The following is a 22,419-nucleotide window of genomic DNA, read 5'->3' on the forward strand; positions in this document are numbered from 1 at the left end:
GGTATAAATCGTATAAATCCCGCCTAGGACTCCAATTCCGGGCCTTCCTGAGAGTTAGAGGTGTGCTCGCCCTGAACGATCCGACCCACCTGAGAGATCGATGATATGGGGGCTCTCTACCTGTTGCCGGGTTCTCGATGGCGATGGCCGCGAATTGACCAGCCGGGTGAGCGAGCGAGAGGCGAGATACCGCAGCTGTCTTACCTGTTAGAGGGTGTGGCCTAACCAACCGTCAGCCAGCCGATCACCGATCGGGCCAAAACGAGATGGCTATAGGGACCGGCAGAGAGCTAGCACACTAGCCGGCCATCATATCATCCGTGGGCCAAAACAAGAAAACAACAACGATGCCACGATGTCGATCGGCTGGCCAAAGACGAGAGATGAGAAAAATAGAGGAACCGAAAGCGCGGCTTGTGATGGTTGAAAAAATTAGCACCGATCGTTGATCATTAGCTCGGGAACGGTGGCAACGCAAACACACGATCGCCGGCAGCGCTAAACTCCAATCTCGAATCTCGGCTCGAATCAAATATCTTGAAAATTTGGAAAAAATTTCACGCGGCTGTATCTTGCTACTTCAATCCGAACTCATACGACAGTGATCCTTGATAAAGTGAACCCTCGAGGGAATTAGTGCTATAAAAGTGCGTGATTTGGCAGTGTTGCGTATTAAACTAAAATCTAAATCTAAACCTAAACCATCTTCACAAGGAGTTTCCCACTGGATTATATCAAGAGCGCCGAATTTCGGCGTGAAGCAGGTTACCAAATTGGTAAGTTAGTTGCACTTTAACCTTATCGTTGGTTTAGAAATTGTAAGTTTAAACTTCATAAGAGGTTTTATCTTTATTGAACAAAATCGTTCACAGCGTTAAATTGGGATTTTATTACAAGATACGTTTATATTTCTCCTTACAACATGTTCTTTTTCGAACAGAAGTGTTAAATACATCGTTTAAAATGCTAATAACAGCTATTAAATCTTGCAAAACGATGACTTATCCTTTTAATATTCAAGAGCAGAAAAAACGGATATTTTTACGATTTAAGTAGACTGATCCGTCCGCAAAGGATATGTTGTACTTTTAAATATACATTTCGAAATAATTAACTTTTTGAAAAGGAAATGTAAAACATTAAGTAGAATTGTGGCAGATACAACACTGCTGACCCCGAAACAAATGGCTCCCAAAAATGCATATGATCATAAAGTTGCTTCTCCGAATCAAGAGTTTGGATGCCATAAAATGCGAGTGTTTATTCCTCCATGTGACATATGACCATAAACGTAATCAAATAGCAAATTGGCAAACCTATTTAAACGAACGTGTGAAAATCAAATGCCGAAGCCAAACAAAACCACCAAACAGACACATTTTGACACTTGGCCAAAAAAGATTAAAAAAAAAACAAGACGAAGTGTTGGCGGCTCGCCCGAAATCCAACGGGCAAGTGACAAAATCCCCCATTAACGATCCTAATAATACCTCTAATGACATAAAACAGCAGCCGAGAAAGGGGCGGGAGTGGCCGTGGGCGTGGCCGACGTTCACACGCAAATTAGTGGGGACATAAGAATTTTCAGACATGCGTCTGGGGATTGCCAAAAAAACACCAAGTTGGATCGATCTGAGGCGTCCAATTACGACGCATGTGAAAATTATCCTATTAAATGCAAATCAAAGAGGCCCATAAACAGACCCGAAGGAACCCCCCCTTCACCGCCCACGCAGATCGTTTAGTACTTGACAAATGCTTACTAATTAATTACAGTTTGTACAAAATTTTAGTACGCCGCTCATAAAAGTGCGCCTACCACTGTGCCATGGAGTGCTGAAAACAAAAGTGTGACAATCGGGGTGTTTAAAGAAACGCCCACAAATCGCCAAAAAAAAATATAGATATATATATAGAGTGTATCCTGAAGGGTCACCAAGTTCTCAATGGAGCAACCTCTGACATTGTCCTCCGGAAATATTATTGATTGCATTAGAATCGAGCCAATTCGCGGCTATTTCCATTTCAGTTCGCCCACGCAGTATCTAAATTTAAATTCGGTTTATTTTCACGCGAAGTGGTGTGTGAAATTTAGCAGATTCGGTTTAATCGCCTCCAACTGGCTACCAGTGACTTGTCGTCAGCCATGCCACCCGCCAGCATCCTGAGCAGGTGCGAAATATTGTCCTTTTCAACAAAGTGCGAATGGAATAAGTCGATCGGAGTAGCGAATAAACAAACACAGCATTTATTATTATTACACGTGTTAGATTATCTGGGAGGAGGGCAATTGCTTTGAATTATATAATAGATACACGGGTTTTTATATTCTATAGGAAATCGATAGGTTAGCCACATCATCTCTAAATAATTTTAATACATTTAATATTTTAGCATTTATGGAATTTCATTTAATTACAAATGCAGTTTATAAATTTGTTTAAATAGTAATGCAGCGTGGCATTAGTTAAAGTTAAACTATTATAATAAAATACTGCAAATTTAACATGATTTTTAGTGACTTTAAAAATCATTTAAGAACCATTAGAGTAAGCCATATTTACGAATTTCTCGCTGGCACTCCCTTCTTCAAAAGTTAAAGCTGAATACATCGAAATGTATCTATGAGATTCGCCAAATGTGTTTCCATCGACGACCATTAGTGCGTACCTGTACTTTGAGTACGTAAGCGCCATATTACCAAAGGTTCGCTTCGATTTTGAATAGCGCGCATATTTCATACGAAAAAAATAGGAAAAAAAAATAAAAACCCCTCAAAGCGTCTGAGTAAATATCAAAGTCACGAAATGATTCAAAAATCAACAGAGCCAACAACAAAGCGGCTGGCCCGAGATGGGGAAAGAGTCCAATGCAAACCCCAAGCCCCAAACCCCAACCCAAAACCCCAAGCCGAAAACCCGTCATGGCTGCCATCAAAAGTCAAAGTATATGCCACATATATACACATGGGCAAACAGTCACACACGCTTCCTCCGCCGAGGAGACAACACACAAAAACAGCTTTTCATTAAGCTTAGTGATGGAGCCGGAGCTGGGACACCGCGTCTTAAAATCATGGTGCTGGCTGGAGTGGCGCGGTGGTGCGGATCGATGTGGAACACAAACACGACCATGAGACGAGCCATGTGGGGAAGCAGCGTCATGAAGAGTGAATTTTTATGATGTCGTCGATGTCGCCTATTGGGCACATGGGAAAATCGCGTGAAAATTAGGATAATGCGGAGCGAGCACGAGCTGGGAAAATCGGAAACCTTTGAACCTTCAAAAACTGAATATAACTTTCGATTGGCGGCCCAAAGTGGTTGAACTTTTCAACTCGGCCGATTGAATTCGAATTGAAACTTTTAATTGGGCGCAGCTTGTGGTTGAACATTTCGGGCAATCAGTTGTCACTGGTTTGCTGACTAGTATGTTATCACAACTATCAAAGTTGGTATCTAAATTTAGAATTAAAATTAATATTTACACAATCACAACCATGACCAAGGAATTAATGATAAATGTATCTTAAGGGTACTGATTTGATTCCTTGTCAACCCCACAACGAATGTGCCCCAAAACAGCGCGCTTTGATTGATTCGCTCTCCTTACTTTATAATTTAATAGCCTTCAGAGAACACACACATATGCATCCGCTGATTGATGATTGATTTGATTATATGTGTTGGTCTCACCTAGAACCCGAAGGAAAACCTGTTCGCTTCACACCATCAAATTAAACGGTTGACAAATACGAAAGACATAAAACCGCATACGACCATTTGCCATTTTATGACGCAGGATGGGCAAAGAAATTTCCAATAAATCAAATCTGGATGCAAGAACAATCAGTCTTTGGGAATACTTTTTGAGTTCGTTCTTCCATAAAAGAATCCTAGGCGGCGGCACTTGGCCCTCCAATTTCGTGGCCCAATAAAGACAAACAAAACAATTAATACATTTTGTAAATTTATGATTACAAAACATTGCGAGAAACACTTTCGGTGGTGGTGGGACTGGGCTCACAATATAGATATCACCCGACCGAACCGGCACATCTGAGGGCACATCTTTGGTAGGCAGGCAGGCATCCGATTCGGAATACAAATGACCCTGGTCCGACGCAAAACAGAGGTGTTTGTTGCCGCGGCCATAAATAAAAAGGGTGCCCGTTGTTTATGGCCAGCCAGCATCTCAGCCAACTCAATCCCAGTCCCATTCCCAGTCCCACTCCCAATCCCAATCCCAATTTAGAGGCCCAGACCCACTCGCAGACGAAATGCCAGGCATGGCTAAAGTGTGCAATATAATTAAAAGCCGACAAGAGAGCTCGACGAGCATTCTTCTAATGCTCCTGGGACAGTGCTGTAAACGCATAAAGCCGACACTTCGTCGGCCAGCCGGTTGAGATTGCTTTGATGTAATGCCCATCCATCCCATCCGCGCTGACCACGGACACGATTGTGTCTCGAGAAGACCATGTTTTCACTTCTGGATTCCCCCATATTCAGCGGATGAGTCAAGGAATCTACCTTCAGGTGGTGCCTCAATCATTGCTCACTTGTTTCAAATCATATTTTATGTCAAAATATTTATAAACGAGATTGTTAGCAATATAATAAGTTGAAAGGTTCAATGAATAGCAATGACAATTAATCTTGACAAAAGCATAAATATTTAAGTTTAGTTTGCAAAGTGAAATGTTCTTTGGGAAGTTGTGTCTTTATTTAGACAATTTCCTATTGCAGTAAAATGTTTTAAAACTCATTGGCCACCTTTATTATAAAACTGATTAAATATACTATTTTGTATTGCAGCTGACATGACCACATCGCACATCCTGTCCGCCGTGGATCCAACAACCGGACTCAGTGGCAATGTTTCGGGCGGAGGAGGAGGTGGTGGTGGTGGTGCTGGCACCGGTGGCAGTGGTTCGCCACAGCATGTGACCCACAATGGACACGGGCATGGTCACGGGCTGGGGGGCGTGGCAGCGGTGAGCGGAGGCGGAGCCAGTGTATCCGGAAATGGAGGCCATCGCGTCGTGGGCGGAGCAGGCAGCCCCAATGAACTGGACCGCAATCTGCGCATCTCCCTGGACGATCGGGAGCTCTGGCTGCGTTTCCAGAATCTCACCAACGAAATGATCGTCACCAAAAACGGCAGGTGAGTGAGTCAAATTGATTGGATTGTATGTTTTTTTTTTATTTTTATTTTTTGTGAGGGCTGTTCGAATTTCGAATGTGTTAAATGGCGACGGCGGCGCATTTTGTTTTCCTATGCAAATTGGCAATGGGGTTTTGCGCTTTTGTTTTTGATGCATCGCTTTTCCACGGTTTTCATCTCACTGCTCGCCATTTGCAAGTCATAATGAAGCGTTAACGTTTCTCTAGCTCAGCCTACAGCCGATACACTCGAAGAAAACCAGTAGCATGTAGTATGAACAGTAGATAAATCATAAATGGATATTATCAATTGATGATTAATCTTGAAGATTAAGTTAATATCAACTAATCTCAATCAGTTCAGACTGATCATAAAGCATTTATGACTCGAATCACGAAGGTCCTATAAGGTATAACTCCTATTTCTTCGAGTGTAAAGACCCATCCATCCGTCTGTTTATTTACATGCCAGCATTTGTTGAAATAACTAAAAATATTTACCAATTTACGGGCATATGTACATACATATGTATGTACGAGCGTGCGGAGGTGAGTGTGTGCGAAACGCGCGTTTAGAACTTGGAACCGGGCCGAGAGTCGGGTCTGCTGGCCTGGTCAGGTGCTAATTAGCGTGGCCCGGCAACAGCCGCCATCTTGTACTAATTGTTGTGGAACAGAGCCCGCCTGAACGTTCCAATATTTGCCCGCAACGCAATCCCTGCCGTCTCCGCTCCTCCGCCTCCTGCTCCATCTCGAGGTTGGAGGTTCGGATTCGGCTGGAATTTCGGTTGAGGTCTGGGCCAAAGGCAATGGCATAGGTAAACCATTGGCGCTCACTATTTGCCCAACTATTACGAATGCAAGGGCCATTGTTACATAACTGTTATAATTGCTAATTGCCAACTCCGTTGTCACAAACAGGCGCATGTTCCCCGTCGTGAAGATCAGTGCCTCCGGTCTGGATCCCGCCGCCATGTACACCGTCCTCCTGGAGTTCGTCCAGATCGACTCACATCGCTGGAAGTACGTCAACGGTGAATGGGTAAGTCTACTCAATGATCAGAAAACCCTTTATGTTTTAAGACATAATTAAAGATCAAAGTTTATGTGGCATTACATTCCATATTCCATACCATATATTCCGTTACATTCATATTGTATTTTATATTTTTTAACATTATTTTAACCCACTTAGGTTCCTGGTGGCAAGGCAGAGGTTCCCCCGTCAAATCCCATCTACGTACACCCAGAGTCACCCAATTTTGGAGCCCACTGGATGAAGGAGCCCATCTCGTTTGCCAAAGTAAAGCTGACCAACAAGACCAATGGCAATGGACAGGTGAGCAGAGCCTCTAAGATCCTTACCATCAAAGCAGCAGTTATACTTAAACACAACTATCTTACAGATAATGCTAAATTCGTTGCACAAGTACGAACCACGTGTGCATCTGGTTCGCGTGGGCTCCGAGCAGCGTCACGTGGTCACCTATCCATTTCCGGAAACGCAGTTTATCGCGGTGACGGCATATCAGAATGAGGAGGTGACCTCTCTGAAGATCAAGTATAATCCGTTTGCCAAGGCCTTTCTGGATGCCAAAGAGCGACCGGATACGCTGTATCCACACGACACCCACTACGGCTGGCTCATCCCACCGCCCACACATTATACGGCTGCGGCGGCCGCCGTGGCAGCACCTCCTCCGTTGTCCATCGCCCAGAGTCACGGCCTGGTGGCCTCGTGTCCCAGCGTTTCCTCAGCCGGATCCGTGGGTCCATCATCGGGCGGCAGCTGCGATCGCTACGGCAGATCACTATCCTCACGCAGTGTCGCACCCACTCGCACCACACCGTACAGTCGACCCAGGGTCGTTTCCGGATCCGGATCGAATGGCAGTGCCGGCAATGCCTCGTCCACATCGCCGCAGCCGCCGTCGGCTCCGCAGACGCCAACCAGCCTGCACTCCACGTCCACTGGCTCCGTGAGCACCAGTGTGAGCAGCTCCAGCGGCGGCGGCATCGGATCTGCGCCGAGTACTGGTTGCTTCAGCAGTTCCTACGCCCAATCCGGCTTCATGCCGGTCGAAGCCAGTCCCACGGCGTCCGTGTTCTCCTATCCCAGCAGCTGGCAGAGCAATGGCAATTACTGGAACGCCACCAGCGTGCCGGGACCCATGCCCATGAACGTGTGCAGTGGCCGCAACATCTGTAAGTACTCCATGGAGGGCAGGAGGAGATGCTTTTGCTTATATCTTGCCAAAAAATACCCGAAAGGCTAACTAAAGATACAATACTTTCGCTAACAAGCTACGTGACCTTTGAACTTTCGAAACGGAAATTTTTTTAAAAAGTACCTAGTGTTGCTCTTAAGTTTTCGCCTATTAAAAGTTGTGAGCTCCTTGCTTTTGAAATAATCTAAGAACCGTGACAGTTTTCACTTAACAATTCACCATTAAAGTAAAAAATATAGAAGATAGGTTGTTGATTGTGTCAAGTTTCAATTTTACTGATAAATTTAATTCTGTAGCCTCTCATAACTCTCCGTCGCCGACGAACGGATCCCCGAGCTATACGACCTCCTCGCCCAGCTACACCATCCACCACCTGACGCCCCACAGTCATCAGTACAACATGGCCCAAACGGACATTTATGGAACCGGAGTGGGTGTTGGCGGCGGGGCAGGAGCAACGGGATCCCCGCAAGCGGCATACGGTGCAGCTGCCCACCAGGTGTACCATCCCACGCCCACCTCGCCCACCCACCAGCTGTACACGAATGCAGTTCTCAATGCGCCCTCGGCGCTAAGCTATTCCGCCGGTGGTTGGCACAACGGATCCGGGGCGGAGTACGGTCTGTACCAGAACGCTGCCGCCGCATACTACCAGCCGGAGTACATTCCCCTGGAAATCGGGTAGGTTGAATCGGTGGGGAACTGTGCTCACTTACCGCTAACGTAGCTATCAATGATTTCCCGCCACCCGCCTTCCAGCTATGCCACTCATCCGTTGGAGCCCGTTGATGTATCAAAGACACTGGACGACCCCCAGGCTGCCATGTACAAGCCGAGCGACGAGCAGGGCTCGGTCATAACGCTGGAGTGCGCCAGTTCCTCCCTGAAGAGCTCCCACGACATTAAGATAGAGTCCTCATCCCTGGAGCACGCCGGGGAACGGGGCACCGTTGGCGGTGCAGCTGCAGTAGTCTCGGTGCCCACCGCCGTGGTGAATGGAGCACCGGCCGTTGCTGCCGACACCTGGACCCCGCTCACTCCGCCACAGAGCACGCTGCAGTGATCGGATCATCCCACGGATAACCCCACAGCCTTTAGACGCATGACCCCCTGGATGTTCGATCGAGTTAGAAATAAACGCCCTATGTTAGTAACGCTATTAGTAAAGCACTCCCAATCGCAATCGCACCTATTGTAGAACTATCTGTACGCTGTAAACAATCTCCTATAAAGTCGTAATCAAACTATACAACTGGCTAGAATTCTTTCATTCCGGTCCTAACTATCTATGCAAATACAATGAGTGCAATGAGAAAATATTTCCTGGTTGAAGACTCCTGTCATGCTTAAGTTTTCCAGGCCGTTTGTTCCTGATTATTGCACAATAAAAGTCTTACACCCCTAAGGGCCACATAGAGTGAGCCACTGCATCCTTGTGGTAAAACAAAAGATAAAGTCTTGAGTTTTCGAGGGGTCAGCCAACAGACTCCAGCTCTATTTGAAATGGCAGCTATTAAACCTAAAATCGTCTTAACAATTACAGACAATAACGATGTGAGGAGGGGTGAGAAACCCATCTGTGAGCTTAATCCCGCCAAGAACAGGCACCCAGCTCATTGTCGGATTCAAAGGGGTATTCAATTTAGTTTAAAAGTTGAACCCATTCCATGCGGGCCACTCGCAGCCAGACAATGGAGTACTTGGCAGCGGCAGAGTCAGTGCCCCGGGGCGATCTCCAGGCGGCAATCTGCCAGGACCAATCCAGCCGTGAACCCGGAATGCCCACAAAAGGCCTCGCTGATAATGAGTTCGGGAAATGTCCGTGTGTTGGAATCTCCGCCAGAGTGCATTAGAAGCTGGATGGAAAGTGGAGGACCACTAAATGTGCCGCCATTCACCTGAATTGCCGGACACCCGCACTGCAGATGTAGTTGCTGCAATTAAAATTACACGGCGCCATCATTTGTAAAGGGGCTGTGCACGGCGGGAATTGGGCGCGGTTTTGGATTAAATGGGCAAACAGGAAACAATTAGCATTCCACTAAATTGCTAAATATCTAAAATTTCATTAACTAAAGCCATTTGCCAACCTATGCTGATAGTATAACAATACACCGACATTAATAGACAATATAAGCTTGGGAAGTTACAATTTGTTTATTATAAGATTCTTATTTGTCATTTTTTTTAATATGCATTATCATACCATTTGTAGAATGAATTCAAAGAATTCTTTTCAGTTTTTATTTGTTTTAATCTCTTTTTGAACGTAGTTTTGACTCACCTGATAGTCCATTGAGTTGCCATAGCCCATGTGGTTGCAGGAGCAGGAACACTGCTTGATGTGCTGCTCAAGATCGTCATCGATGACGGTGGCGCTGGTTGTTAGGTGTCCAAGCGCCTCGTGATGGAAGTGGGCGTGCTCGAGATCCCAGTGATCCCTCTGCCGAAAGCGAATGTCCTTTCCCTGCTGCTCCACCAGCTCCACATGATTTGCAGCTTGATGTGGCTGCGGGGATAGATGCTGCTGATGCTGTTGCGCTTCCCCGGGCCAATCCAATGAGCAGGACTTGAACACACGCCTGCCACTCGTTCCGCCCAGCGCTGTGGATTGTGTTTCCCTGGCGGGACTGTTCTGCGGACTGGGGCTCATGGCATTAACTTTGCTGTTATCGCTCTCTTGGGCTGTTAAGCTGCCGACTCGCAGGAGAGCGCCGCGCTCGAAGCTTTTGGCCGCCTGGTGGAAAGCTCCGTACGCAACAGTTTCGTCCTCCTCAACATCGCTGGCATTCTGGTAGCGACGCATTGGCGGGGCGCCACCAGTTGCTCCGGCCACGTTACCGTTGCCAATGGCAGCCGCCGTTGGCGTCACAGTCACCGCCGAGCTGGCCGCACTTAGCATTAGGCGGAGTATTTCATTGGTGTCCTTCGACGGCAGCGGCACACTGCAGGAGCCCGTTTCCGCCTCGGAGATTTCCTGGGGCTCCGAGTTCAGCTCATCCGAGCCGTTGGACTCCTCGCCCTCGATCGGTTGGATTTGGCGTGCACGTTGGCCCACTATCGAGGCGGCCGTGGAGTTGGCTCCGTACTTCCAGTACGTCTTTCCGGTGCCGGCGATCCTCTGCAGGTGACTTCCGGCCGCCTGACGTTTTCGCTCCTGCAGCTGTTGAAGATTTTTGAAGACTTTTCGAACCGGTTGCGTGTGATGCAAGGTGGCACATCTTCTCATGGGCGGCGGCGTATATACCGGGGAAACACTGTAGCTGTGCGAGTGCCGACCGGGCGATAGTGAGCCACTCGACTTGGCGCCCACTAAGCGGGCTTTCAGTTTACGGCCAAATCCCAGGCCACTTCCGCCTGCCGTACCACTTCCGGTTCGCGAGGTGAGTGAGTGGGCGGACAAGGAGAGGGCACGACTGAATCGCAGGGCCGCTGATCTCTGCTGCTTGACGGCCATCAGCTGGCACTCGTCGATCGTCGGCAGCTTCAGCAGGTGAGGATGCAGCTGGGCATAAGTCAGTGAAGGCTTCGCACTGGTGACATCCGCAGAGGGATTCGGCAGCGGATCGAAGAGGTTTCTCTGGCTGAGGGCTAGGAACTCGCGCTGTTCCTCCTCCTCGAGCGCCTTCAGGGCCCGCAGGTCCCACTCGCCGGAAGACATTGTTCCCTTTAGTAACTCATGGATTTGGAGTTCCTTCTTAGGAATTTTAGTTGATATTTAAGTAATGACACGCGAAACACTTTTATTTATGTTACAGTACCATCACTTTTTCTGGGATATTTACTTTTAATTTACATATCTATGAAAATAAACACATTTTTGCTGGCCTTACATCATTTAATCGGTAAAAATTGGTTCTAGTATTCATGGATACAGCAATATAAAGGAGGTAAAACTTATTATATAATCTATTAAAAGCAAATAAAAAAATTTAATGCAAATAATAAATATAATATACAAAAATAATTTTTCTATTATGTAAGTGAAAGTAAATGATAGGATAGGAGATATAATAATCGGATTCCAAGCAGTACCTATTTTTACTCTTTCAATACACAATGTTAAGTTTGTTATGATTTTAGAATATCACGGTGTTAACTAAAACAAATAAATTATAACACGTCAATCCCGCCAATTTTCCGTCACATTTTCCGTTGGATAAAACCGCTAACACTACCCGGTTCAATTCAATTACCGTTGCCACGCGGCGCTGCCAACACACTGGGCTCTTTAGTGCTGCGGTACCGTTACTTTATAACGGCACTGCTAACAGCAGCAGCAACAGTTTCCGCAACGAGTACCCTCCATTCGGAGGAGGCTGTGGATCGTAAGTGACCTGGCCCAACAAAAATGTATGGCAGTGGGTCGCCATGTTAACTGTATGTAATGTTGAGTCAATGTTAATGAAAAGGTAATGCTTATCTGAAAAAAGGAAGGAAATATCCGTTGAAATCATGTGCAAATTAAAAGAATTTAAAAACCTTCAAAGTAGCGCTTTGGGTTGTAATGCATCTTAATAATTTTTACAAAACAGAGTTTTTCTATTTTATTTACCTCAGCCTATATCCTTCCTATTCTACATGCCACTTCTTCGAAATCATACTTACGCTTGCTGGTGGCCATAAAGCCAAAGTCTATTGTTTTATGATGTTACCCCAACTTGGAGCCAAGAGTTGGCCCAAAGGTGATTCCGCAGGTGAAGGGGCGGCAATGAAATATGCAAGTGCATTCATTTGGCATCCAAAGCAATTTCGCAGTCAGCAGGACGACGACACATAGCCATTTTTGTTAACCTCAACTCAAAATGTTCACCGACCCTCAAGCCAGCACTTAGAAAAATATAGTGTAATGGTGTATAGTGTGTACAGTGTATAGTTTTTAAATTCAATATAAAATATTTAAACGAACAGATAGAAACCATATTATGTGTACATTATTTGTAGAGATTAAAAATTTAAATTTTTTTGTAGTGTGACCATTTCTTGCAACTTGACAGCGTCACCGGTTAATGTTACAATGCACGGCCACATTTCTGCACACCTGTACCTGGGTACATATGTAAGTACTTGCTCATGGCACACACATACTCTGAAGTGCTCATCCTTCATCCTGATGTATGGCCATCAAGCATCGGATGGGCTGAGTGTCGGAACACGGAGGGGAAGTAAGTGTGTGCACCGCTGAATCCCGAATCGTGTTAATGAAATTCAAGCTGGGTCAAAAATTTGCATTAGCACATCCGGCATCCATATGCAAATCATATTTCAGATACGAGGACTCACATAATTAACAAAAAGCGGATCGATACGACGTTCTTAAAAACAAAAAGGCATAATTTTGTGGATCCATATACATTACATAATTTACATCTTTATTAATGAACATAAATTAGGTTTATATGTATTGTAAATTCCTCTCCCTAATAATAAATTATATTCTTCTATGGCACAACAAACGTTTCATTGCATAATTACTATTTGTAAATAATTACAGGAAATATCTAGTAATTAAGCGTTAAAATTGTTTTAAGTTAAAGCTCTGACGTAAATATGAAGGCGTTGTGGTAATAAAAAATATATAAATATTCAGAAATATTCCAATGTGGATTCCTATCGTTTTGAAAAACAAACAAATATTTATATTGAAACATTCAAATTCCCGTGGGAATTTTGCTGTCTTCCAGTTGAATAATTAATTTCTAAACATTCTAGAAGGGATTCTTTTTTATTTAATGCTTAATATTTGGAAAGGCAACCAAAAGTTGGCCCGTAGAGGGCTCAACAATGTCGGAGTCAAGCCATAATTTTCCGTGAACATGTTGGCCAGCCACGCCCATGTCCTCGACGGCAAATCCCTGCCACAGAGGATGTCAGAAGTCAAGATCGAAAACAAGTGAAAGTTGCAACAAGCCATTCTGTTTGAGGTCTGCGAATAATTTCTCTTATGGGGACACTGTAGCAAGTGAGTCGAATTCGAACAGGACCTCTTTCCTTGACCAAATAACGAACTTTGGCTGGAAGGTCGGGAACATCTGCGCCACAAGTTGCGAGCCCACAAAGCCACCGAACTTTATTGAATAAAAATTCGGTTTCGTTTCCAGAAATTTCATATTTCTGTAGGTTGTTGTTTCTTCCCCCGCATGAGATACTTTTGCTGTCTTGCGGCGATTTGGTTTCCAACTGTTAACCCTACCCGTTTCTTAAACATGAGGCCTCGTCGTATCTTCTCAACTTTCCCAGAAAATGGTGAAGCCAAGCACCAGAAAGCCACAAACTTAAATAAGTATTTTTCATATACAATTTATTTAAGATTTTCTAAACACAAAGTAATTATTTGTGCATACAATAATGGTTCTGAACGAATGAAAAAGTGTTTCACTTTCAAAGACCCACAACCGGAGCCAAAATACTTGGCAGCAATTGGCGCTGCAAGGCGTGTTCAAATTCATTAGACATTTGCAAGCTGCATATTTGTCATGGGAACCAAATTCGGGGCATTTCGACCCGTGGATGCAGTTGTCCCAGTGGATATCTGGATATTTTGGTCGTGGTAACCACACCACTCGAACCAGCTGGACCCGCGCAACACAGAGTGCTACAAAATGGGCTGATTTATGGCCCCGGATGCCGTACTGACATTTGGTTCCCGGCCAGCACCTTCCGACGCATTCGATGGCATTCACGTGCCAGCGGACTACTAAAGTCAAAATCACTGGCTCTGTACAATTGTCGATTACTGTTTAAGTTTGTGGACACAAAATGCAGCTCTCAATATCCGTGTAATAGGTGACTTTAGGCCAAGACGATAAAACAGAATAATCCCATCTTAAACTAACCTCATAAACTTGCCTTGTAAAATTCTTAAAATCCATAAATATAAAATTCCAAAATTAAACCATATTTCAATCTTTTTTAAGATTGTCGCTAGTCGTTTTATAATTTGTTTTTATTTTTTGTTTTCAGTATTCTTTCTGCACAAAGTGGCGCCATCTGCTTTGAGGGAAAGCTTTCAAAGCTTTCAACTTTTGGATAAATGGCTTTGAGTATATAACAATAAATAGTTTTAACAATAAATTTAAGTAATTAAGTCATCTTACCTTTTTTTTTGTAATATTGTTATACAAATATGTATTACAATATTCTTTTAAATTTAAAATCGAAATCTTGTTTAATATTTACAGGCATTTTATAGGTATCTAAATTGTTATATACATCTATTGCTTGCAAGAAATAAATTTTTCTTAATATATAATTGTTCTGTTGTTCTAAATTAATAGTTCTCTTTACGTTCCACTGTAGTGTTAATATAACTTTTACAGCAATGTTAATTTTCTTATGAACCGGTTCATCGCAGTGCTCTTCCTATCGTTCCAAATTGACAGACGTCAAAATCTCCACGTGAGTCTGCACAAATTTGAAGTCACTCGGTGTAGTTAGGAAGAAATAAAATTCGAGAATGGCTGCTCCACCTGCAAATCCCCCAATGGACGACGAGCGAGTGAAGGCGCTGACCAATTACCGTGCCAGGCTCCTGCAGCACCGCGAGATCGAATCCAAATTGAAGGCTTTGCGGGACAAGTACAAGGTGGTGAATGCCCAGTACGAGAAGTCCGAGGACGATCTGAAGGCTCTCCACAGTGTGGGTCAGATGGTCGGGGAAGTTGTGAAGCAGCTCACCCCGGACAACTTCATCGTGAAGGCCTCGAACGGACCGCGCTACGTGGTCGGATGTCGCCGGCAGATTAACAAGGTGAAACTAAAGCCCGGCACACGTGTCGCCCTGGATGTGACCACTCTCACCATCATGCGCTATTTGCCGCGGGAAGTGGATCCCCTGGTGTACAACATGACTCATGAAGATCCCGGAAACGTGAACTACGCTGAAATCGGTGGACTTGGTCAGCAAATACGCGAGCTTCGCGAGGTCATTGAACTGCCGCTACTAAATCCAGATATTTTCCTACGCGTGGGCATAAGTCCGCCCAAGGGATGTCTGCTCTACGGACCACCTGGCACCGGAAAAACTCTCCTGGCCCGCGCCATCGCCTCCCAGATGGACGCCAACTTCCTGAAGGTCAGTGCATTAGATTTTACATTACATTAAGTATTAATATTTTAATATTTTTCCTAAAAACCTTACCCGAAGGTCGTTTCCTCTGCAATTGTGGACAAGTACATTGGCGAGAGTGCCCGACTGATCCGGGAGATGTTTGCCTACGCCCGTGACCACCAGCCGTGTATCATATTCATGGACGAGATCGACGCAATCGGTGGTCGCCGCTTCTCGGAGGGAACATCCGCCGACCGAGAGATACAGCGCACGCTGATGGAACTGCTTAACCAGATGGATGGATTCGATGCCCTTGGCCAGGTGAAAATGATCATGGCCACCAATCGTCCGGATACACTCGATCCGGCTCTGCTGCGTCCTGGGCGACTTGATCGCAAACTGGAAATTCCGCTGCCCAACGAAGTGGCGCGCATGGACATTCTCAAGATTCACGCCGAACCACTGAACAAACGCGGCGAAATCGACTATGAGGCGGTGGTTAAGCTCTCCGATTTGTTCAATGGCGCCGATCTACGGAACATTTGCACGGAAGCCGGGCTCTTTGCCCTCCGCTGCGATAGGGAGTTTGTCATTCAAGAGGATTTCATGAAGGCCGTCCGCAAAATAGCGGACAACAAGAAGCTGGAGTCGCGTCTGGACTACAAGCCTATTTAGAAAGCTCAGGAGGCCAATAGGTGTTAACAATTTTATATATTAGCACATTCATTTATGCCCATTAAACCATAACACCCCAAAGACTTATATTATGATGATTATACATATATAAATTCCTAACTTAATCCTAATTGATGAAAAGGTTCAAATTTTGATAGTAGAGGGATGCGTTTCCGACCCGATAAAGTAATATATATATGTGACCAGAAACACTAGCCGTACGATTAATGGATATCAGAAAGTTGAAAATTTCATGTATGTACACTGATATAGGTTTTTTATTTGCAAATAATTAATACTTTACGAACAGCTGGCAAATGCCCAGCAGTTAAGAGGAACAAGCTCCATAAACTAAGTGAGTTGCGCTGCAGTTTTGCGTGACTACGTCGAAATACTTATCCTCACAGCTTATGGGAGTGGTTTCCCGGCCATCGACGCATTCGATGTAGTGGTGGCATCCATCGATTTCGGCCACTTCGAAGCCATCCTTGCGACCATCACATCTATCGTAGTCGCATTTCTGGCTCTCGCGCGGCATGCACGCCTGTCGCTCCTGGTTGAAGAAGTTGTTCTCGTCGCACTGCTGGAATATGGGATCGGTATCGGGGATACCGGAGCCCAAATCGCGGCAGTAGTAGTATCCGCGACATGTGGCCATATCCGAAACGAATTTGTTGCGCACCGCCAGTTTCTTGTTGCCACACACCTCATCTGGCAGCGGATGGTTCTCGCAGATAACATCCTTTTTCTGCACACAAGTTCCGGTGGCCACGTTGTAATACAGTCCATTTTCGCATGTATTTACCACCATGCCCTTAGTGCTGCTGCACGTATAGTACTTGTGGCAGTTGGCATCATCGCGGAATGGTGTGCTTGAGGGCGCAACGTCGCATATCTCATATTTGGCGCCACAAACTGTGTCCTCCGGATAGACGCACCTCTTGCTTACTTGATCGAAGTGCATTCCCAGGTTGCATGTTCCTTGGCCCAACAACGCATCCGCATCACAGTAGTACCAGTTGGCACAATTTATGGTATCACCAATATAGCCAGTTCCAGAATTCTTGCATATTTTGCTTGTATCGCAGTAAGTATCCGCGGACGCTTGGCATGAACCCTTGGATTTACTGTAGTACGGCTTAGAGCCCGAACACGTTGTACCTGGTGTTGATTCAAAGTTTTGGCAAATGATCGATTCGCTGCAGGATCCGGGCTTCAAGAGTTGGGTACCATCCTTGAAAAGTCGACAGATATCGTCGGTGGCGTTTAAGTAACGCGTTTGGGTGCTCAGATGAACCATCACGGCCAGCAACAAGGCTTGAAGGACCACAGAACTAGGAAGTCCTGCAACATTTCACACAAATTACATCCGTTTCTATGTTTTAACCGAATGGTCAGGGGACTACCTCGCATTTTGAAATACCTCTTCCGTCACTTTAACTCAGATCAATTCAACTAACAATTGGCAAGAGTCAGCTGTGCCTTTTATAGTCGCAACTACAAGATTAACCCATTTGGATGACTTTAATTTACTACACCGAAATATGATTAGATTTGGCTCTTGTCACAAACAGAGATCACTGGTTTTTCAATTAAATTTTTTGGTGACGGTCTAGCACACAGTACCTTCAATAAGTTTACGTCTGCCTGAAATACAATCATTTAAAGTAATTCCTTTCCAGAAAAAGGGATCATATATATAGCAGCAATGTGGAACAAAATGATGATTACAACTTGCATATTATTTTTGTTTTATTTGTATATACCTTCACTGAAACGATAATCTTGTTAAGCAACATGGATGTTAATTAAAGCTTAAAAATATAAGCCAACATACTGAATCCGAAAAAACAAATGGCTTATTATTATATGACCAAATAATTTTTTTAACAAGCAAGTTAATTGTTCAATGCTTTAAAAAAAAGGTAGTCGATATGGCGACTCAAGGTCAGGTATTGGTACTCCCTTAGAGAAATATCACGCCCAAACAGGTGGCAGTATTTATGGGCGTCTTTTGAGATAAGAATGCTATTAATGTCAAATTACTTAACCGTCTATAATATATATTCCAAAAATATTTTTTGTTGCAGAGATAGCTGAGGGCTAGGAATCTTAAGGTGATCAGTAAAAAATGTGACACATTTTGTCAACATACTTTTATAGCGTTTACCTACGTTTATAAAATATATATCTATTGCTTTGAAAGTGTTCAGAATCTCATATATAAAGCTTCGTTTTCAACCTTTTAATGAATGTTTTTAAAGGATTTACTTGATGTAGTTAGTCCGCTGTACTTTTTAGACAAGAAATTCGAGAAGGAGTGTCCCCAGATATAATAAATTCCTGGATCTACAATAGGTGTCTGATTGTGGGAAATCAATAAAACGTTTGTGTCAACTAAGAAGTCGTGTCACACTTTCTGCCATATCAGCGATAAGAAATCTATTCCCATTGATGACACAGCAATTGTTGTTTACTCATTCTGATCGGTGACTAAAGACCCGGTCAACGAGCTGGCTTGCACTTCATTGGCTTCTTTCGGCAGCGCGGTTGCAACTTGGCACTCACTGCACATTCATTTGAGTTAATGTTTTTGCTTAAAATTCGATTTTCGAGTGTTCCGATTGAGTTATTTAACAGCACATTTGAAGTTCGCTTCGATTTGACACTTCGCTGATTGTTTCTTATCAAAAGCACTGATTTCGAATGGTGCTAGAGTTGAATTGAGTGGGTTTTCCTGATATCTATGCACCAATCGATCTCAGTTCTTCGATTCGAAGTGGCAGGGCAAGTTGGTAGCTCCTGTTTCCGATCCTGAACCCTTTGGACTGAAGATACCGACTGAGAGCCGCCGTACTAACAACGATCGCTTGCGAGTCAAGTCGAGTGCCTCTGATGACTGTGTATAACACAGGCGCGACCTCTGTTTAAATCTGAGAAACCTGTTACACCTGAGAAGATTTTTAAAATAGAGGCTGTATGGGTGCGATGTCAGATCCACTCATATTTCCGCTGGCCCGTCTTTTGTTGTCCCATGTTGGCCTCAGACGCGCCCTGAGCACAACATCTCCAGTGTAATGGACACCGAAGAGTCTAAGCCTTTCCAACTCAAGTGCCTAGGCCATAGAAGCACTTTTGCTCTCCTTTCTTCCATTTAGGCCTCCCCAACTTTGGTAATTTAATTCAAGCGTACTTGGCTAACGTTTGAATAATTAGAATTGCATTGTCTTTAGTTTCATCTGGAGAGTCGTCGAGCAGGAAGCCTCTCACCGCAGTCTTCTTCTCCGGCGATGCGTCGCCGGTTCTTCTAAGCCCATAACAGTACTTGTCATGAACCGATTGCGTTGCTGTGACAAATAGACTTCCATGGCCAGACCCCCCGGCGATTGGAATGCTCGAGTAACCCGAGTGAAATGACAGGGAAAAGTAATTTTCGTCATTAAAATTGGCAAACCAGCTAAATACGCATCTCCCGGCGAAACGACAAGTAGAATGCTATTTTTGAGTTCTCGATGATTTTGTTATCTACATACTTGAACCGTTGAGATTGCATTCAATTCCAAGAATTTAATATGTGTATTCGGTTATAGAAGATCCTAACAATTGACGAAGAACTTTTGATATAATTAAATTCAATTTAAGTTGATAACATTTAGAAATAAGCAATTTAAAGTTACTCAACTAAAACCATTTTTTAAATATATAATTTAATTTTTTTACTGCCAAATCTTGAATGAAAGTAGTGAAAGCCATGATTAAAGTACAAAGTATAGCAAAATCGATCCTAGTGGTTGGTTGTTGAACTTTTATGCTGTATCTGGCACTTCATTTTGAGCGACAATAAACGTCATTTAATTTCAAGTGTCAATAAAGCGAATCGAGTGATTAGGTATACGTTATGTGGTTATCTAGGAGTGTGCGACAGAACGTAAATTAGGCAGACGCCGGGGCGGTACCCACCCATTCAGCAGTCGAGAATCCGTAGACCTATGCCAAAATATTTGGTTTCTCTCCGGGTTGGAGGCACTGAGGTTCAGGTCTTGATAAGGCAACCCGGCCCGAATCCCAGTGCCGAGCTCCAGACACACACACCTAATTACACCTGCGATAGCGTTGTGGCGCAAACAAATCATTGCCGAATTAATCGAGAGATTCGTATGGTGATTGGTATTATCAGAAGATTGACTACTGATTTGGCGCACTCATGGCAGTTAAATGGTGCTACACGGCCTGGTTTGCCACTTAGTCGTTCGCGAAATTCGGACTACTTTAGAGGTGATCTCGGGAGAATGCGTCCAATTGATTTTGGGGGTGAGCTGGTGAAGAGTTGGCTACCCAAGTCTAGTAACTTATTTCGGGTTCGTATCCTAGGTCTCTGGACCCTTCTGCTGCTTATCGGAAGTCTTCACACTGTGGTTGCCCAGTTGACAAATGTCTGCCAGAATCAGGAGGATGGCACTAGACTTCCGTTGGCCACCCACTGTTCCCGATTCGTGGTTTGCCAGAAGGGAGAGGTTTCCATTATCGGCAGCTGCCCTCGGGGACTCCACTTCAATCGGGAGCTGAGTGAGTGCGACTTCCAGTGGAGAGCTAATTGCTTGGGACTCTCCGCCTTTGCCGGAGTGGTTGATCAGTGTACCTGCGATTGCTGTGCTGAGGAGTGCCAGGATCCCATTGACGATGTCGATGAACCTACCACGGCGGTCACCGAGGACTGCGATCCGGATACCACCACTTCAGTCACGGATCCCTCGGATTCCACGGAGCCGACGGATGATACAACGGCTTTCGATGACCCCAACAACTCATCCAATACCACGCCTTCGGGTCCAAGTGTGGTGCCCTCGTATTGCAAAAGTTCTCGCACGGATTGTGTAAATCAGAAAACTGGCACCTATATAGATATGCCAGGGATCTGCGTGAGGTTCATACAATGCAACAATGGTTGTGCCGAGGAATTGCAGTGTCCTTCCGGTCTGTACTTCAACACGGCGATAGACGATTGCGATTACTGGTGGAATGTGGACTGTACCCCCACCGCCGATGGCTCCACTGAGATCGAGGGACCATCGGGCACCACCTGCTCCAGTCAGGGCGAATGTGCTGGCAAGAGAGATGGCTACATGATTGCGGACCCCAATTCGAATGGATTCTTCGTCTGCCAATGCCAGTGCCCCATTGCGATGCCCTGTTCCGAGGGTCTGAAGTTCAACGAGACTGCGCAAGTGTGTGATTGGATTAAGGACACTAGTTCTGCAGTTGTTTCCTCGGCGGTTCAATGTTACGGTGACCTCGTCTACAACGCCACCTCGGACCAGTGCGACTATCCTGAGAACTATGTGCCCGCGGTGGTCTGCAATACCACCAGCACCGTGTGCCAAAATCAGCCGGAAGGAGAACTCTTTCCGGTGGAAGGCAAGTGCAACATGTTCTACAAGTGTAACTTCAACTGCGCCGTCGAGCAGTATTGTCCGAACAACTTGGTCTACAACCCAAATACCGAGGAATGCGAATACCCACAGGACTATGATTGCCCGTGGGAGTATACCCCGCCCTCTGGTCCAAATGCAGGACCTTCGGGAATCGCCTGCGAGAGTAATGGCCGTTGCCTGGGACAACGTGAGGGTACCTACTTCAAGTCCACCACAAATTGTGGCAACTACGTCGTCTGCCAGTGCGAATGCGAGGTCGAGATGGAGTGCGCCGATGGCTTGTACTGGGACGAAAGCTTGCTGACCTGCAATTATAAGAATCTAGTGACCTGCACTCTATAAGTGACCGATTGGCAAATAAAGAAAGTGATTATCAAAGCAACTAGGATGTGGTCAGTAAATCATTTTTATCAGTTTTGTGGCGGGAACTTGCCAACAGGTGTCGGCACTCAATGAGATTGGCATAAGCTTATCGAACATAAATACCCATTTATTTTTCACTGTAGGATTTTGTAGCTGTTGGAAACATTGCTATCACAATATTAAGCTTTAAAATAGTTATTTAGCATAGGTAAGTACCTATCTGTAGTTGTTCTTCTTTATATACGCACTATGGGGCATTCAAATTTTGATTCCAATCGATTGTTAAGACTTCTCATGAGCATCTTATAGCTACTGAAGTAATTTCTTTTGGACCGTTTGAATTCGCGGATTCACAATGAACCGCTGAGTTTTATAAATAGTGACAATATCGATTGCTTGTATTACTACTGGAAATATATGCTGATAGTATCACGGATGTTTCGACATTATCACCGCCACATGCAGGAAGAGACATTCAATTATTTTAATTGCCGGTAAATATAAAA

At 44.8% G+C, this 22,419-nt stretch overlaps 5 protein-coding genes across 7 annotated transcripts in view; 3 read left to right on the forward strand and 2 right to left on the reverse strand.

Annotated features, from left to right (window-relative positions):
* Nucleotides 1-11,054, reverse strand: part of LOC117139107 (putative dipeptidase NECHADRAFT_87110) — an 86,724-nt gene extending 75,670 nt beyond the window's left edge. Inside the window, exon 1 of the mRNA XM_033301243.1 lies at nucleotides 9,678-11,054. Coding sequence (XP_033157134.1) covers nucleotides 9,678-11,054 — 1,377 coding nt within the window. The remainder of the gene's footprint in view (nucleotides 1-9,677) is intronic.
* Nucleotides 440-8,798, forward strand: LOC117139112 (T-related protein). 2 transcript variants are annotated; one of them, XM_033301251.1, is made up of 7 exons: nucleotides 440-776; nucleotides 4,818-5,166; nucleotides 6,087-6,207; nucleotides 6,361-6,504; nucleotides 6,572-7,370; nucleotides 7,690-8,074; nucleotides 8,153-8,798. In XM_033301251.1, the coding sequence occupies exons 2-7, from the start codon at nucleotides 4,823-4,825 to the stop codon at nucleotides 8,454-8,456; spliced, it is 2,097 nt and encodes a 698-aa protein (XP_033157142.1). In that variant the 5' UTR covers nucleotides 440-776; nucleotides 4,818-4,822; the 3' UTR covers nucleotides 8,457-8,798. The 2 variants fall into 2 exon arrangements, with proteins under 2 accessions (XP_033157142.1, XP_033157143.1); XM_033301252.1 differs by having other exon boundaries at nucleotides 8,121-8,245.
* A 3,777-nt stretch (nucleotides 11,055-14,831) lies between the features above and the next one.
* Nucleotides 14,832-16,313, forward strand: LOC117139134 (26S proteasome regulatory subunit 10B). The gene is made up of 2 exons (XM_033301283.1): nucleotides 14,832-15,467; nucleotides 15,540-16,313. Exons 1-2 carry the CDS (start codon nucleotides 14,850-14,852, stop codon nucleotides 16,116-16,118), a joined length of 1,197 nt encoding a protein of 398 aa, XP_033157174.1. The 5' UTR covers nucleotides 14,832-14,849; the 3' UTR covers nucleotides 16,119-16,313.
* Nucleotides 16,314-16,378: 65 nt separating this feature from the next.
* On the reverse strand, nucleotides 16,379-19,004 carry LOC117139127 (peritrophin-48). 2 transcript variants are annotated; one of them, XM_033301274.1, is made up of 2 exons: nucleotides 18,596-19,004; nucleotides 16,379-17,462 (listed from the first exon to the last, which is right to left on the reverse strand). In XM_033301274.1, exons 1-2 carry the CDS (start codon nucleotides 18,597-18,599, stop codon nucleotides 16,447-16,449), a joined length of 1,020 nt encoding a protein of 339 aa, XP_033157165.1. In that variant the 5' UTR covers nucleotides 18,600-19,004; the 3' UTR covers nucleotides 16,379-16,446. The 2 variants fall into 2 exon arrangements, with proteins under 2 accessions (XP_033157165.1, XP_033157164.1); XM_033301273.1 differs by lacking the exon at nucleotides 18,596-19,004 and adding an exon at nucleotides 17,525-17,936.
* A 1,350-nt stretch (nucleotides 19,005-20,354) lies between these two features.
* LOC117139120 (chondroitin proteoglycan 2) lies at nucleotides 20,355-21,923 on the forward strand. Its single transcript, XM_033301266.1, has 2 exons — nucleotides 20,355-20,429; nucleotides 20,490-21,923. Exons 1-2 carry the CDS (start codon nucleotides 20,408-20,410, stop codon nucleotides 21,890-21,892), a joined length of 1,425 nt encoding a protein of 474 aa, XP_033157157.1. The 5' UTR covers nucleotides 20,355-20,407; the 3' UTR covers nucleotides 21,893-21,923.
* The last annotated feature ends 496 nt before the right edge of the window (nucleotides 21,924-22,419 follow it).

This window comes from Drosophila mauritiana, chromosome 3L (assembly GCF_004382145.1).
Source record: "Drosophila mauritiana strain mau12 chromosome 3L, ASM438214v1, whole genome shotgun sequence".
NCBI classification, from domain to species: domain Eukaryota; kingdom Metazoa; phylum Arthropoda; class Insecta; order Diptera; family Drosophilidae; genus Drosophila; species Drosophila mauritiana.